This window comes from Meles meles, chromosome 3 (assembly GCF_922984935.1).
Source record: "Meles meles chromosome 3, mMelMel3.1 paternal haplotype, whole genome shotgun sequence".
NCBI lineage: Eukaryota > Metazoa > Chordata > Mammalia > Carnivora > Mustelidae > Meles > Meles meles.
This window is the reverse complement of record NC_060068.1, coordinates 57,477,264-57,495,384: the sequence shown is the minus strand read 5'-3', so window position 1 is coordinate 57,495,384 and position 18,121 is coordinate 57,477,264. Positions and strand designations below refer to the sequence as shown.

Below are 18,121 nucleotides of genomic sequence, written 5' to 3'. Positions count from 1 at the left end.
GGGTTAAACACAGCTTATAGTCACTCTCCCCTGTCTGGATCCTTTAACAGCACACTTAGGTAACAGTGCACTTAAGTACTTCCTGGAGGTGGAGTAAGAAGATCTCATCCGCAACAAGAGAAAAATTGGCCTTAAAGCCTAATGTGCTTTCCCTCCTTTGTAGCTCTTTAAATGCTACTTTCTGAAGAAAAAGATCCTTATTTGATACAGCTGCAGCTTCTAAAGAACCCACGTGCATAAGAACCTCTTAGAAGAAAAACCAAAGTCACAAGAAAAAGAAGCCACAAAATCCTAAGAAGAGACATTGCAGGTTTAAGACTGACTGTAGTTTTGGTGTGGACTGCTTATGTATTTATAGCCAGTATTGCAAGGGTTTTTCTATAGGAAGAATCTGTGTTCACTGAAGCTTTAAAAAAAAGTTTGTGAAATTTAACAGAAACTAGAGTAACTTTATATTCCTTTGGCTGAGACTTTGGCTAAGACCCACACATGTGGGTTTTCCACATGTATGACTTAATGCATGTAAAATGCATTCCTTTCAACTCTAGAAATGTTTCTTTCGGGTTTTCAAGATTCTTTTTTTTTTCTTTTTTATACCGTGTTGTCTTATCTGTCCTATGAATTGTCATTTGACTCTTTCACTTTTTATTTCCCCTAACTTTTATGTTATTTTCATCTTAATACATATCATGGACTTACCCCTCCCTTCATCTTTAGTTCAAGGAACATGGTGAAACAAGTATCTTCTGACAGTGCTTTACCTTATTTTCTGGGCCTCTGTGCAGAACACCTACACCTCTATAGGTGCTGGTCCGTTTCCTCTGTGGAATGTCTAGGCTCCAGTGGTATGTTTTCATAGCTTCTAAACATGACAGCAGGGTGGCTTTTTAAATTGCTGCGCTAACCCTTTCATTGTGCGTTAAATGCAAAGTTTACTAAAGAGAAGTGGGGAAATATGTTACCAGAAGAACTTGACTGTATTATTTGCCTGTTAGGAAATCTAACAGGCAAATGCAAGGAAATAGTTGTTACAAAACACTTACAAAACATTCTGATGAAAGGAGAAAAAAAATCACATCGTTAAGTCTCGTGTAATGCCAAGAAAGGGTTTGCGTGTATTTGCATGAATCCTGTACTTTAAACAACATAATACTTGTGCAAACCTAATTTTTTTAGTGCTTAATTTAGGTGCTTTAACTGCTGTTACGGTATACTTTCCATTTTGTTTTGTTTTTGAGTATATGTAATGTTATGTCATGCTTGGGTTTGCATCCGAAAAATCAAATAAACCGGTTTTATTAACCTTTTTGTTATTTTCATAGGAAGACTCAATTCTCTTTCAACCATACTTTCCCTACTTCACCCAAGACTTAGACAGTTCTCTGGTCACTCTTTCCTCCCCAAATTAAGTAAACAATCAGCCAAGTAATATGAGCACATGCCTTTTGAAGCAGAGAGTTTTGCAGTCTGTTTGAGTTTGATTTTTAATTTTTATTTAATCATATTAGCCTTTATATAAAATCTTAATTTAAGTATTAAAAGTATTTCCTTTGGAGGAAAATTAGTTCAAATTTTGCAAAGAATAGCTGCAGAAAGACCTGTTATTTCAGTTGTATATGAAAGCAATTTTAAAAGCCATTCGGTTGAATAAAGTTTAAATGAACAGGCTATTCATATAAAAAGCAGATAACCTATATCATTTAAAAAAAAAACTGTATTTAAGCATTTTTTGTTTCACTGATGGTGTTAATAATATATATGTTCATGATTTGTTTCATGGAATTTTTGTATTTCTGTGCCATTGTTGAATGCAAACATGTCTGTATCTTGTATTGCTTTTTACTTGGCTTGACTTTAATTTCAACAATAGCATTATTGAGTTAATTCAAAAAGGTAGGTAAATGTTTTGAAATTTCATTTTCAGCATAAATGAATGAATGTTGTTTACAGGTCACACTAGAGAGTCGTTGGTCTTGGTATGACTAGAAAAGCTAATTTAAATCACTCTTCACAAGTAATTACAACATAATTATTCTTCAATAAGAGATTAATTTTAGAATTCTAGCATCAGGGACACATCATGGCATCAACTTATTCACCTTTCAAGTAGACCTGAAATTTTAAAGTAAAAACTGAAACAATATAATGTTTTCTGCTTCTCCCCCACCCCCGCCCAGGTTTTTTCTTTAAGTATCATTCTTAGATTTTAGCAAAATATAGAATGAAAATTGTGTGCATGCTATACTATGTGATTACACTTAAAATGAAATCTTTGTCACATCTTGTTCCAATCCCATATCGCATAGCATCTGGCGTCATGACTTCAGAGATCTTATGTGTTTGCATGTGATAGATTGGAAAGACCTAACCCGCATATTTCTAAGCAGTGGTTGTCTTCCTTCTTATGTAATGATTTTTTAAATATGCAAATTTTTTTCTTTTTTTCAGGCTTTGAATTGTATTCCATGGTGCCATCTATTTGTCCTCTAGAGACTCTTCACAATGCCCTGTCTCTAAAGCAGGTGGATGAATTTCTTGCTTCCATTGCTTCTCCATCAAGTGAAGTTCCAAGGAAGACCCCTGAAATTTGTAGGAAAATTATTATTTTATTATTATTATTATTATTATTATTATTATATCATTTTGTGGCAGTAGATATTATCTGAATATAAAAAGAAAGACAATAACAAACTCAAGTAGTGGTAGTGAATAGAATTTTAGGAGAAAAGGGGGTATACAGGAAGATTATTTGGAATTCTTTAGTGTAATTACTATGCAGCGTGGTACTTTTCTTGACTCCTCCCAAAATCTTTCTCCTTCCAGAAAGGAAAAAGAAAAAATCTAAGACCCAGCAATAGGGGTGCCTGGGTGGCTCAGTGGCTTAAGCCTCTGCCTTCCGCTCAGGTCATGATCCCAGGGTCCTGGGATCAAGCCCCACATTGGGCTCTCTGCTCAGCAGGGAGCCTGCTTCCTCCTCTCTCTCTGCCTGCTTCTCTGCCTACTTGTGATCTCTGTCAAACAAATAAATCTTAAAAAAAAAAAAAAAATAAGACCCAGCAATAGAAGTCAACAGTATAGTCATGGTCTTTTTTTTTTTTTTTGCACATTCTTATCTTGTGTCATTTTATAAAAAGCTTTTTTAAAAATTACAAAATATCATTTGTCATTAACCTACACAGGCACACATGCCCATCCCCACAACGCATTTGATAAGCAGTCATGCTGACCGAGACGGCGCTCTTGACTAAAGAGAACAGATTAGGACAGAAGGGTTTTCAAGTTACATTCTTCAGAAAATATTCTGAAAATGTTCATTCATTGTATGAAGAAAAGGGATTCATGGCTCAGGAAGTTTTGGAAACTGTTTATTATATTCCCCCTCCCTTTAGAGAGATAGAGTTGCATTTGTATAGAAATAGCTAAGGTTCTTCTGTAAGGAAAGCTGTATACCTAGATTTTCCAAAACTTATTTTTTGAGAAAACACATTTTTGGTGACACATTCTTTAGCACTGTTGTATGGGACATCACTTTGGGAAACCTGTAGAGCTACCTTTTTGGATGTGAGAAGTCAGTTGACTGCTGTCATTCTCAGCTCTATAGGACCCGTCAGCACGTTGGAACTTCTAGTTTAGGAAGCATATGGTTTGGGGAGACTGGGGAGACTGGGGAGAGCATGCTCTGCTCTGTTAAGAATCTTGCTGGGGCTAATCATATCTTTGGAAAGTCACAGACTTTCAATGTATACCTTTCTCCTTTTTGTAAGTTGCATACTGTAAATCTGTTTCTCTGAAGAATGAAGCGGGAGGGCTTGGAATGAAAGCCACTTTCATGTGTTGCTGGGTTCTCTTCTCTGGCTACCACACTGTATTATTCTAGAGAGTTCTGTTCACATTGTATTCTGTCTGAATGGTGCCCCCTGCATTTCTGCAGTGTAGTGGCCTTCCCTTTTCTTCCACTTCTGGTAGTAGAGGTCAACATTGAATCATTAATGGTAATGGAGAGATATCAGGGCATTCTAAAATACTTTTAGAAATGGTTTTAGGAAGTAGGTTTTGATTTCAGAATTTTCATATGAATTCTTCTGATTCTGGGAACTAATAATACTGCAAAGGAAATAACTTCTCCAAGCTCCGTGAAGTCAAAGTTAGGAAAACAAAGCATGTTCAGATGCCTTTCTTCTCTGTTAGCTGATAGAATGGACAGTGCTTTTCCTCAGATTGCAGTAGAGAACCTGAATGAATTCTCATTTACCCTTTACCCTCTTTATACTTGATGTTTCACTTCTTCCCTGGGCTAAAGATTTATGATCTTAAAATAGAGATGAAAGAAATATTCTAATTGTTAAATTAGAACTTAGGGTAGATATCAATGCTATTTAGACTTTAGAAGATTTTCAGTGAATGACTTAAGGAAAGTAGCAATAATGACTTCTGGTTTTTTTTGGAAAGAGAATTGTGGAATATTTACAAAAGGATCATCTTTGAAGGTGCATTTATTTCTGTGATGCTGTTATACTACGTTGGCTTTATTTCTGGGGTTAGTGAATTCAGTTCGTCAGAGTATATTATTGAGGTATATTAATGAAAAGAAGGATATTAAATTCCTTTTCCAGTTCAGATTAGCTCTTCTCTGTATCATGGATACAAGTTGTACCCCAACCTGTAGCTCTCTTAAAATTTCCTGTCGTTGCTTACTAATGGAACTAGAGGAGAACGTAAATACGGTTAACGCAGTTCATAGAATTGGATAAACCTTAGAGTCCATCTGGTTCTTTGGTATTGTCTGTATTCCCAAGAACTTTTGGAAGTTCCATGAAGAGGACGATGCTGAATGGTTAGGTCTTGTGTCTTGAATGGCTGCTTCAACCAGAGTATCTCTTTTCATCCATTTTGTTTAAGATTTCATTTGGGAAAATTTTACTGTTTAAAGAAAAAAACTTAGAATACCATTGAGGAAATCAAGCAGTTAGTGGTCAAGCAAGACTAAAACCCAGGTCTTCTAAAGTGTATGGTTTTTTCATTCTTTTTGAATAGTAAAGAAAATAGATGCCAATTAAAATAAAAGTTATCTGAATCCTATATTTTTTATGGTAACTGCAGAATTAATAGTAATCACAGTATATTTACATTACTTAGACTTAATTCCCTGAATTGTCAAGGAATTAGTATCATGATGTAGACTGCATTGATTTTGTGCTGTTTATAATAAAGAAGCTGACATTGTTAATCCTCTGTCACTCAGAAAGTCTTTTTCCTCACTTAGGACAAATTTAATTTTGTGCTAACTAGTAGATAGCTTAAAATGGGACAACTAACAATATCTGATGGAGAGGAGGTGTGGAAATGCTAATTGGATAAGTTAGAGAAGGAAGTTAACAGGATAAAAATATGCAAGTGGGAAAGAGCTTGGTAGCAATGTAGTGCTTTACATAGTACTTTAAGGATTTTTTTCATCATTTGTGTATTATGTCATTAATGACTACTTGGAGCTTCCACCAATGGGATTTATATTCATTCAGTGTAGATAGATATCAGCCATCTAAGGCACAGTTGGTATAATTGGCCCACATATTTTTCAGAGACATGCTGTTTATTGCTATCAGGTCCTCCCCTCCAAAATCGCAAAAACAGGCAAATCTGTATTTTGTTAACTCTCCACCTCCTTTTGGTTGGGAACTCAGAAGCTCATGCCAGTAGCTGACCGGCCCTGGCATCCTTCCCCAGAGAAGCTTATACTTAAGAATTATCCCTACTTTTCCTTTTTACACCTCTTAATTGCCCCACCTTGATTAGAAAGAAAAAAAAAATCTTTAAAATTCCCTTGCATTAAGATAAATCTCAATTAGGTAATAGAGGAAGACAATCTGATTTATTACTTACAATCATATTAATTTATTCTTAACCAGAATAGTTTAATAGACCATAGTGTTCAAGAATTAACTATCCCTGAATATCTACCTCATATTTTTAAGGGAAAACAATTTGGCACCCTGTCTTTTTTTTTTAATCAGGCAATAAAAGTGTCATAAGCTCTCTGCCATCCCTTAAGAACCTGAGTTTCTTTCAGGGCAGGATAAAATTATGTCTTTTGCTCTATTCTTGTTGGCATACCTTTAAAGATTTTATTTATTTATTTGAGAGAGAGACAGTGAGAGAGAACATGAGAGAGGAGTAGGTCAGAGGCAGAAGCAGACTCCCCATGGATCTGGGAGCCCGATGTGGGACTTGATCCCAGTACTCCAGGACCATGACTGGAGCCGAAGGCAGCCGCCCAACCAGCTGAGTCACCCAGACGCCCCTTGGCATACCTTTAGTAAATACTGTTAAATGCTTATTATTTACAGTAGAAACAGAATATCTATTTGGCTAAGAGCATGAGAGAACTTTTTATAGGAAAGATGAGTTTGCTGAATTTACTCTCTAAACCTTACTTTGTTTATTTTCTCCTGTAATGTATATTCATAAGTCCACTAAATATGTCATTAGAAACTTCTAAAATGTTAAGACTTGGCAGGAAATTACTGAACTGCCATATCTGTTGTGTTTTTTTTCTTTCAGCCTCTACAGCTTCACGTTCCAGTCCAGTAATGAGAAGAAAAATAACTTTAAATACTTATACACCTGCAAAGATCCTCCCAACACCACCAGCTACCTTAAAGGGTACGAAAGCAAGCAGCAAGCCAGGTTAGGACTGCTTGTGAATTTATGGATTCTGTCTAGCAATCAGAGGAGTAATAATAGCTTGCTTTTTGAGTTTAAAATCTATTTTTACGAAAGATCATTACAATTCCTAGAGTTAAAAACTGTTATGGTAGTCCATTGATGTATTTGTATTTTTTTTCTCTTGGCTCTCCCACCCCTGTATCTGTTAATAAAAATTATTTCATACTTACACGTTGATGCAAACTAACTTATGAACTCTTTTTGCTTTTCTTTTGAGCCTAGGCATTATTTTAGTCCTTTTATATGAAATTTTTTTGTCTTCCTTTACAGTGTCTTAATTTTCTATTCTTAGTCTAATGGTAAGAATACCAAATTCAAGTAGCTTTTATCAACTTTTTTCTGTTTGTTTCCTTTTGTGTGTGTGTGGTTTTTTTTAAGATTTTATTTTTTTAAGTAATGTACTCAACCTGGGGCTTGAACTCACAACCCCAGGATCAAGAGTCATGCTCTACCAGCTGAGCCAGCCAAGTGCCCCACCTTTTTTCTGTTTTTAATTTTTGGCATATTTGATTGTGTGATTGATCCTTCCTGAAACTGTATCTTATTCTGACTTCCACAGTGTACTCTGTCTTGGTGCTCTTTACCTTTATCTGACTCTTCTACTCTTCTTGTTGGAGGGTCCTTCTTCCTACTTTCCTATACTAAATAAGGACATTCAGCTGTTACTTTTTCTTAACCTATACTTCTTTTCTTCAGAGAATTCTAGGCAGCTCTGAGTTTTTTACTGTATCCTCACTGGAAATTTCTTAATTCTTTGCCTCATGTTAGTGCGCTCAAATATTCTTTCGGTTAAGAGTTTGTGCTTGGGAGTGGGAGGAACCTAGATTAAAATCTCAACTCTACTACTTGTTAAGCTATATGATCTTGGGTATGTTACTTAACTTCCCTGATTCTTGGTTTCATAGTCATAACATCAAGGTAATAGTGCCTCTTAATGGTTGTCAGAAATGAATCCAATAATATTATAAAGTACTTGACACAGGCAATAAACACTCATGAAATGTTAGCTGCTGTTATTGTTACAGTGTTGCAAACTGTTCTCTTCACTTCCCCCCAAATAAATCCCTGTGATACCAGGTCATTTTTCTTCTTCTAAAATGTTCTCCCATTACTTTCCACTCTTAAAGACCCAATCCAGCCCCCTCCACTGGTGATATAATTATAGGATTACCAAAACAAGAGCTCTGATGACACTTTACTACTGACTTGATATTTATACCTAATTATAGCTCTGTCAGATTATCAGGCTTTAATAAGTTAAAGGCAATATCTTAAATATATTTAAACTTAGTACATCCTAAATAATCAGAATATGCAGGTATAGACAACTGAAATCTTAAATATAATCTTAAATATAAAACTTAATATCTGAGTATCTTAAATATAAATTATGGTATATTCCATATATAACTCAAAGCTAACATTTATATAGTTTTTTATGCTGCAAAGCACTTTTTATTTCTAAACATGGCCCATGGCCATGCCATTATGGATGAAAAGTTACAGAGAAGTTGTGACTTACTCCTGTTCACAGAACTGTTAATTGGTAGACCTCGGACTTGAATACTCTTTGAATCATGGTACATTGTTGTTCTCTATATATTAGACACATAATAAATGCATTATTTCATAAGCATTTTTAAATAATGATGAAATGGTATTATATTTGACTTTTCAAATATAAGCCAATAAAAGCCAATCTTGCATTTCTGGGATAAATCTTACTTGGTCATGATGAATAATTTATTTATATGTTGCTGAATTCAGTTTGACTTTGAGGATTTGGGCACCTGCATTTGTGAAAGATAATGACTGGTCCATAGTTGGGTTTTTTGTTTGTTTTCTTTGTTTTTGTAATGTCTTTTAGATTTTGGTAGCAGGTTGATTCTGGCTTCATGAAATGATTTGGGAAGTATTTCTTCCTCTTTCTGTTTTCTGAATGAGTTTTTGTAAGATGGGTATTTCTTAAATTTTGATAGAATTAATTTTCTATTTCATTTTAGTGATGGCTTTGATAACTTGTAGTTTTCACGGAATTTGTTCATTTTATCTAAGTTGTCAACTTTCTTATTATTTTATTATCCTTTTAATGAATGTGGTAATAACTTCTATAATTCATGATACTGATAATTTGTGTTGTTTTTTTTTTCATTACTCTCACTAGGGAATTGTCCATTCTGTTGGTGTTTTCAAAGAGCTAGATTTTAGGGGCGCCTGGGTGGCTCAGTGGGTTAAGCCGCTGCCTTCAGCTCAGGTCATGATCTCAGGGTCCTGGGATCGAGTCCCATATGAGGCTCTCTGCTCAGCAGGGAGCCTGCTTCCCTTCCTCTCTCTCTGCCTGCCTCTCTTGTGATTTCTCTCTGTCAAATAAATAAATAAAATCTTTAAAAAATAGTTAAAAAAAAAAGAGCTAGATTTTAGCTGTTTGTTTTATATTTCATTGATTTCTACTCTTTAATATTTTCTTCCTTCTACTTATTTTACATTTATTTTCTATTTCTAGTTTCTAAATCACTTTTTGTGAGACATTTCTTCCCTTATTATATAAATATTTAAAGCTGTAAATTTCCCTCTTTTAGCTACACCTCACAAAAGTTAAATTTTATTTTCGTTCTCATTCAGTTAAAAATATTTTCTAATTTGCATTGTGATTTATTCTTTGAGTCATGGAGTATTTAGAAACATATTGGTTAATTTCTAAATATTTGGGGGGGTGGGGATTTGAATATCTTGTTACGAATTCCTTGTTTCATTGCATTGCAATTACAAAACATATGCTGTTTTGTAACATACACTGATTGTAGTCTTTTAAATGTGAAACTTTTTTATGGCTTAACATTTGGACTTGGTACATCTTAAATGTATCAAGAGCACTAGAAAATAAATTTTATTCCATAGTTTAGTAGTATAATGTTCTATCAGTACCCATTAGGTCAGAATTGCTGATAATCATATTCAGATCTTCTGTGTCTTTACCATTTTGAGGGGTGAGAACAGGTGCATAGGAAGAAAGTTTCTCACTGTTGTATCAGTTGCTTAGAGAGCAATTTTCACTCAACTGTGGAATTGTCTATTTCTACCTTTAATTCAGTCAGTTTTTATTCTGTGCTTTGAAGCTTTTTTATTATGTACATATATATTTGATATGACTTCCTGATGTATTGACTCACTTCTCATCATGAAATTTCCCTCTGATTCCTACTAATGGTTTGTCCTCAAGTTTATTTAATCTGTTGTGAATTTTGCTACTTCACATTTCTCATGCTTACTGTATGCATGGAGTGTTTTTACAAATAGTCTGTGTCTTAATTTTTTTTTTTAAGTAGAATCTTTTTTATTCAGAAAATAAAACCTAAAAAAAACAAAAAAAGTTTTCCAACCATACACAGAAGGGATTTGGGTGGGGGGGTGTCTGTCCATCTAGCCCCAGCCCCCAGCCCATGTGGTTTTGGCAGCAATAAGGGGTGTGGGGTAATGGCCCCCAGAATAAAAATGGTGTTATGAGTATGTCTGGGAAGGAGAGGGGTGCAAAAGCCGTGGGGAATGGTGGGGGGCAAGGACGGATGAGGTCAGTACTGGGAACGCCGCAGGTGGGAGCCCACTTTCATAGCATTTCTTGTTGATCATACCACCATGGACACCTTCTTGACCCATCAACAGGACTAGCGTCTTGGCGGTCATGGTGACAGTGATGTTGAAAGTGGGGGCTCCACTGGCGCTCGTGGTACGAAGATCCATGGTAAATTCCCCGTTCCGCAGCAGGGAGTCCCGGATAACAGAACATTTCAGGCCCCAGGTGACAGCCCGTTCACGAAAAAACTTGACCGGTCTTTGCCAGCCAGGACACCAACCTCAGCTGGTGTGATGCTGATGAAGGTTTTCCCAGGGACAGCGGCCCAGACGGAGGGCGAGTTCTTAGAGTCTACGATGGCCGCGTCCTGACAGGTCCCGTCCACCATGAGGTTGTAGATGTAGGCGTTCCACCCGGCCATGGCGCTGCTGCTGGGGCCCACCTGGGCCCCTGGGCCTCCGGCTGGCACGCGGGGGGAGGCAGAGAGCTCAGGGCGCGCTGCCCTCCGGACCTCGGCTCTGCTCTCTGCTGTGTGTCCTCATATTTAAGAAATTTTGTTATTGTTGTTGTAGGCAACATACATTTGGCTTTTTAAAAAAATCCATTCTAACAATATAGTTGAAATGTTTATAATTCATTAACATTGTAATTATTGATATGGTTGGGTTAGATCTACTATTTTATTATATTTTCTGTTTGTATATTCTGATTATTCTTTTATTCTTTTTTGCCTTGTTTTCTATTAATTTAGTATTTTTTAGTATTTTATTTTAACTTATCTATTAACTTTTTAGCTTTTTTTGAATTATTCTTTTATTGGCAGCTATAAATACACATCTCTCACTTTTCATGGTCTACTTAGAGATAATTTTATACTCAAAATGTGGGTAAGCGTTGCAACTATAGGTTCGTTTACCTTCCTCTCCTCCCGTCCTTAACACATAGTTGTCTATGTGTCTTACTTCCACATAAATTATAAAAGCTATAATACAGTGTTAGAATATTTGTTTTAAGCAGTCATATATGTGTTTTAAAGAAATTAAGAACAGAAAAAAAGTCTTTTATTTATCCACACGTTAGCCATATCAGTTTTTATTCCTTTTTCTAAGTCTTTGTTTCCATCTGGTTTTGCTTTCAACCTGAATCTTTTTAGCATTTCTTATACTGCAGATCTGTTTCTGTATTTGAAAAAGTCTTTATTTTACCTTTATTCCTGGAAAGTAGTTTTGTTGGATAGACAATTCTAGGAAGAAAGTTTTTTTGTTTGTTCATTTGTTGTTGTTACTGTTTTCTGCATTTAAAAGGTGGTGTTCCCATTTTCTGGTTCCCCGTTGTTTCTGATAAAAAGTATTTGCTAATTTGAGTTGTTCCAGTGTATGTTGTGGATTAATGAATTATTTTTTTCTGCCTGCTTTGAGTATTTTCCCTTTATCTTTGATAAAGTCTCAGCAGTTCGACTATGGCAAGCCTGCCTAGGACTTTTTTTTTTTTTTTTTTAATAATTTGGATTGATGTTCACTTTTTCCTCTCCATTCTGCTGTTAACCTATCTAGTGGATTATTACTTCAGATATTTATTTATCCTTTAGTTTTAGACCCTTTTTGATTCCTATAATTTTTTTCTCTTCGGAGATTTCCTATATTCTTATTCATTATAAGCAATCTTTTCCTTTGTTCTTGAGTATAGTTAAAGTGCTTGCTTTAAAATTCTTGCGTAACTGATCTGGCTGATCTCGGGATTGGTCTCTATCAATTTATCCATTCTCGAGAAGAAAGATGTTTTCCTGTTTCTTCATACATTGAGTAATTTTGGATTGTGTCCTAGACATTATGAATGAGATGTTGTATAAACTCTAGACTGTTATTTTTGTTATGTTTTTCACAAGACTATTGAGTTGTTTGGGTTCTTGTAAAGCAAAGAGTTAGCCTTGACTGAACTCAGATTGCAAAACTGTGTCCCTTGAAGTCATTGGCCGCTCACATTTCACTTCATTTCCTTTAGCCTCAGCGGACTTCTTGGAGCTTACCCTGCTCATGCCATAAATGTGATCAGGGTTTATACAAAGAATGGGGGGCTTTCCCTTTCTGGGATCACCCACCTGACTTCCAGCAGCTGTAGTTGTTCCAATACTTATCTTCTGGATCTTAATGCTACTAAGAATGAGGTTTATGTTGGAGTTTTAGTCATTGCACATGGTTCAGACTAGATATTCTGGATACTGTCCTCAGGCCAAAAGCTTTTTTTTTTTTTTTTTTCATTTTCTTTTTCTTTTTCTTTTTTTTTTTTTTGAGAGCGACAGCTTGTGAGCCATGAGCTAGGCTGGGAGGATGGGGAACAGAGGGCAAAAGGAGAGCTAGAGAGAGAATCCCAAGCAGGCTCTACACCCAGAGCAGAGCCCAGCGTGGTCACAACCTTGAGATCATGACCTGAGCTGAAATCAAGAGTCAGGCACTCAACTGACTGTGCCACCCAGGCCCCCATTTTTTTTAAGGCCAGAAGCTTTTTCAAAAATGTATTTGTGTTGGGGGGACTCAGCATGGGTTTCCTTCTTCCAAGTGTTGATTTTTTCCATTGTATGCCTGCTTTTGTTTACTCTGCAGTGTTTTCAAATAGTTGTTTTTCATATTTTATCTTAAAGTTTATACTTGTTATCTGCAGAAGACTTGGTGTGACAGAAGCTTCCCATCTGGACTGGAAGTATAATCTGGCTTAGAATAATTTTTTAGTGACTTTTTAGGGCTTGATTTTGGTTTGGATATAGAAGGATGAATTCTAAATCAAGAATGTCTATAGTTTTCTAACCTTCAGATATTTATTTATTTATTTATTTATTTTTACATTTTTTTTCCCATTTTATTTATTTTTTTAGCGTAACAGTATTCATTGTTTTTGCACAACACCCAGTGCTCCATGCAAAACGTGCCCTCCCCATTACCCACCACCTGTTCCCCCAACCTCCCACCCCTTACCCTTCAAAACCCTCAGGTTGTTTTCCAGAGTTCATAGTCTCTTATGGTTCGCCTCCCCTTCCAATTTTTTTTTTTTTAATAAACATATAATGTATTTTTATCCCCAGGGGTACAGGTCTGTGAATCGCCAGGTTTACACACTTCACAGCACTCACGATAGCACATACCCTCCCCAATGTCCATAGCCCCCTCCCCCTCTCCCAATCCCACCTCCCCCCAGCAACCCCCAGTTTGTTTTGTGAGATTAAGAGTCATTTATGGTTTGTCTCCCTCCCAATCCCATCTTGTTTCATTTATTCTTCTCCTTAGATATTTATTTTTTTTAAAAAAGATTTTATTTATTTATTTGACAAAGAGCACACAAGCAGAGGGAAGGGAGGGAGAAGCGGGCTTCCCACTGAGCAGGGAGGACCCTGAGATCATGACCTGAAGTCAGATGCTTAACCAACTGAGCCACCCAGGCACCCCATCTTCAGGCTTTTAAAATAGTGATGACATAAAAGAATAGACAATAGATGTTTTTAGGGAAATGATGAGTTTTAAACATACTAAGTTTATGTTTCCTGTCAGTTACCTATACAGAGATTTCTATTGGGATATACAGGATATACATATCTTGAAGTAAGGGAAAAGATCTCGGACCGGAGTATACATATGACGATTGTTAGCACAATCGATGGTAGTTAAAAATGATGACTAAATCTTTCTATTTGCGACGACGTGGATGGAACTAGAGGGTATCATGCTTAGTGAAATAAGTCAATCGGAGAAAGACAACTATCATATGATCTCCCTGATATGAGGACATGGAGAAGCAATATGGGGGGTTAGGGGGATAGGAGAAGAATAAATGAAACAAGATGGGATTGGGAGGGAGAAAAACCATAAACGACTCTTAATCTCACAAAACAAACTGGGGGTTGCTGGGGGGAGGTGGGGTTGGGAGAGGGGGAGGGGGTTATGGACATTGGGGAGGGTATGTGCTATCATGAGTGCTGTGAAGTGTGTAAACCTGGCGATTCACAGACCTGTACCCCTGGGGATAAAAATACATTATATGTTTATAAAAAAAAAATTGGAAGGGGAGGCGAACCATAAGAGAATATGGACTCTGAAAAACAATCTGAGGGTTTTGAAGGGTCAGGGGTGGGAGGTTGGGGGAACAGGTGGTGGGTAATAGGGAGGGCACGTTTTGCATGGAGCACTGGGTGTTGTGCAAAAACAATGAATACTGTTTTGCTGAAAAAATTAAAAAAAAATGATGACTAAATTAGTTTTCTAGGAAGAATTTAGAGTGAAAAGAGAAATTTTTTGTGAACATGGCCCATTATCATTACTTTTTTGTATTAGTGTTGAATTCTAAAAAGTTAAAAGGTTAAAAATGCTCTATTGAATGCTTATAATGTTTCATTTACATCACAATTATAAAGTAATTATTTTATCACTTAGCAGTATTATTTGAACATGAATTCTTTTGAAAATCTAAGCAATAGTTTTCTTTTTTTGTATAGCTACCAGCGGACCTTCTAATGCAGTTGTTCCTAATACCTCATCTCGAAAAAAGAATATAACTAACAAAACAGAAATGCATGAACACAAAAAGACCACTGGGAAAAAGAAATGAAATCTTAGCAGAAGCTGGAACTCCTTAAATATATAAAAGTCACATGTTCAATAGAAAAGGACACATACTAAACCTTGACTGAAAACTGTCAAAGCAAGTAGTTTATGTTTCTCCTTATACATCTCTGAATTCATTTTAGAATATGTTAAATCTAGAGAATTCTTTGTATATATTCAGGTAAGGAGCTTTTCTCATGATCTTGAAATGTTTAAGACGATGTTTATTAGCATTTTATGAGTACCAAAAGTTATAGCGATGTAGGTCTGTCATTCTTAATGTTATGTTTACAGTGTACCTTTGGTAAAGACAAGGACAGAAAAGCCCAGATAGCTTGTACCAGTATCACACCAATAATGCTGTTTACTTAAGAATCTGTGAGGTGACCTCTATATACACTTTCATTTTCATGGGGTTTTATCTTAGCTGTAAAAACCTGTAGCTTGGGTTAGAATTTAACAGTCAGGATTACCGATGCAGATTTTTTTAATGTATTTCCAAAGAGATTTCATTGACCATTTAGATTAGAAACCTTTTCCCCCAATTGTTAGAATTACATATATGCTGCAATATTTAATAACTGGAGTATTGACATCTGGGTTATTTTTTCAATCTGTGCTTTGAGTTTTTTTATTGTATGTTATTTAAAATATTACATATACAGCTGGAATAACTACACCTTTATGCACATAAATTTCTTATATTAATTTGTAGAAAATATTTTCTTTATATATTTCCTTACCATAAGGTGCTTTTGCTCATCAGGAAAATTTTGCTTCATGTGTTGGGAAGAAAGACATCTTTAGATTTTTTTTTTTTTTAAGAGATATAGTTGACAAGTTTATAAATGTTACACTTATTTTCAGAGTTCTTTTTAGATCTAAGGAAATCAGTTCAAAAATGGGTATCATCAATGTGAGAAGAATGTCTGAATTCTGTAGTTGGTAGATATTATGTATAGCACCTCTTTTTAGCACTTCTACTCTATCTCTCGTGTATCAGTTGATCTCACTAAGAAAGCTTAAAGCTAGAACATTTGAAATAAATGCTCTTTTCAAATGATTAGATTTTGAAAGGAAGTTGAGATCATTGTTTTGTGATTTCATCTATGATGTGAAAAAATATTTATTATCCTTGGTGCTTTTTTCCCCCTAATGCACAAATAATTATAAACCTTTGGAAATGACTTAAACTGTAAACCAAACAGTACAACCTGATAAGAATTCCATGCATTGCCAGTCAGGTCACTGAAATTGCTAAAGCTTTAGTTTGAAGCTTATGTTCAGGAAATTACTGAATCTCATATTGAACACAACTATTAAAATTTGTCAGGAGATTCTCCTAACTCTAGATCATCATCTAAGAATTGACTTTTAGAAAATTAGCATATTATGTGTTAGTTTTAAAAGTACCAGATACAAGAGTCACCAATACATATAATTATACAAGTTTATATACTTCACTTGAATGTAATTGTATTATGTGGAGACATGTCTTGTAAACAGTTGAATGTACCTAAGCTTTCTGTATGTGAAAATGTTAATGTGCTCAGTGTGGGAGTAAGAAACTTCTTTTATTTTTTAAGTGGAACTGAATTAAAATATTTTATTTCCAGTATCAGAGTGACTTAAATGACAAATTATTTTTTATTCCTATTCTTTATCTTTCCTTTTAGCTTTCAAAGTAGAAGTAAATGAAGAAAACTATTTGATTATTGAACAGTGCTATCTTAGATCTGAAATAAAACTTGCTATTGGCCATACACATTGCAATATATTTCCTAGAAATTAACTAGAAAAGTTCAGCGTAGCTCACTTCTTCCATTGTTATACAAGAACTGTGATTTGACTGTAGTCACTAAACTCAGTAATATTTTTGTATAGACTGGACAGTCTTATTTCAAAGAATCTTTTAATCCTTTTCTAAAACAACAAAAAGGCTTATACATAAGAGCAAGAAATTATAGTTACCACTATTTAGTGGAAGTTTGACTGAACCATCTGTTTCTCAAATGATCCTGTCCCTGGAAGGTATATTTTTCGTTTGTTTTAAATACTGGAAGATACTGCTTGCAGCCTAATCCTCCACCCGGCAAAGAGATGAGAAGGCGCAGCCTGAGGAACTGCCCAGCCATTCTGGAGTTTCCATCCTAGAGTATGTTATTCATTCTTCCCATCCTTAACCATACATCTGAACTCGGACTTAACTTTGCCCTTGAAGTTGTGCTGGTGGCTTTTGCTGCCCTGGTTGTATTGAGGTCTCATAGTCCATCCTCAACGGGAAATATTCTGGGGGTGTTTTACCAACCTCAGGTTAAGGAGCAAAATGTGCCAAACAGCTGTTCTCATGTTTCCTTTGAGCAGGAAATGGAGGCAGAAGACAAACAGTAAAGGGGCAGAGAACTTGTGACAGTGTGCTTGTATATACATGGAGCAAAAGGGCAATAGATGGCCATGGAGAGAGACAAGTTAAATGTACACTTCTTCAAGAAATACTTCATTAAAACTCTTGAGACAAGACAAAAGTCTGTTTCGAACAGTACTACCCAGATCTCCCTCCAGGTTTTCTGACTCTGCTCTGCGTGTCCACTATTACCTAGTTTCATGCCAGTTTGAACTAAGATCTTACCTTTTTGTCTGGTGTTTATCCTTGATGGAAAGTCCTCAGTATTTCCTTTTGCACTTATCAAAGTTTGCTTTCCGTATAGTGTTCATTAATATTACATCATTTTATCCTTGACTTACCTGGACAGTGTAGACTGCCTGTATTCTTCTTAGTCAAGTGGGGATCATTTCTGCGATGGCTCAGCACTTCCCTCTCTAGCCTCTCTCCAGTTTTCATAAACCGTACCTAGAGCTGTCACCACTAACAGCTTCTTATCCAGGGGAACAATTTTTATATTTCTTCTGAAGGGGCCACTTGTCACAAGGAGTCCAAGTAGAAACAGCTCTCCCTTTGTACAGAATAATGGGTACCGCCCTATTGCCATGTGACGTTTTCTTTATATGGGTCAATTGTTTTGAACGTCTACTCTATTTTCAGAGAATGGAGAACTATATAAGATCTATTATTTTATATGTAAATTATATTTTGATTAAATATATCATTTAGATTTTCTGTAACCTTTTCGTTTGGTCCATGTGCTTAGGCATAACTTGAGACAAAGGTAAATGAAAGTTTTCACTTAGGGGTTTTCTCCTTTTATTGTCAGTTTTTTGTTTTTGTTTTTTTTTTCTC

At 35.7% G+C, this 18,121-nt stretch overlaps 1 protein-coding gene and 1 pseudogene across 11 annotated transcripts in view; one reads left to right on the top strand and one right to left on the bottom strand.

Moving 5' to 3' along the window:
• The window catches only part of PPIP5K2 (diphosphoinositol pentakisphosphate kinase 2), a 78,294-nt gene extending 61,793 nt beyond the window's left edge, over nucleotides 1-16,501 (top strand). For all 11 annotated transcript variants that reach the window (XM_045999054.1, XM_045999049.1, XM_045999050.1 and 8 more), the window contains 3 exons: nucleotides 2,449-2,589; nucleotides 6,559-6,684; nucleotides 14,775-16,501. In XM_045999054.1, coding sequence (XP_045855010.1) covers nucleotides 2,449-2,589; nucleotides 6,559-6,684; nucleotides 14,775-14,887 — 380 coding nt within the window. In that variant the 3' untranslated portion in view covers nucleotides 14,888-16,501. The remainder of the gene's footprint in view (nucleotides 1-2,448; nucleotides 2,590-6,558; nucleotides 6,685-14,774) is intronic.
• On the bottom strand, nucleotides 10,157-10,863 carry LOC123938079 (annotated as a pseudogene).
• Nucleotides 16,502-18,121: the final 1,620 nt, after the last annotated feature.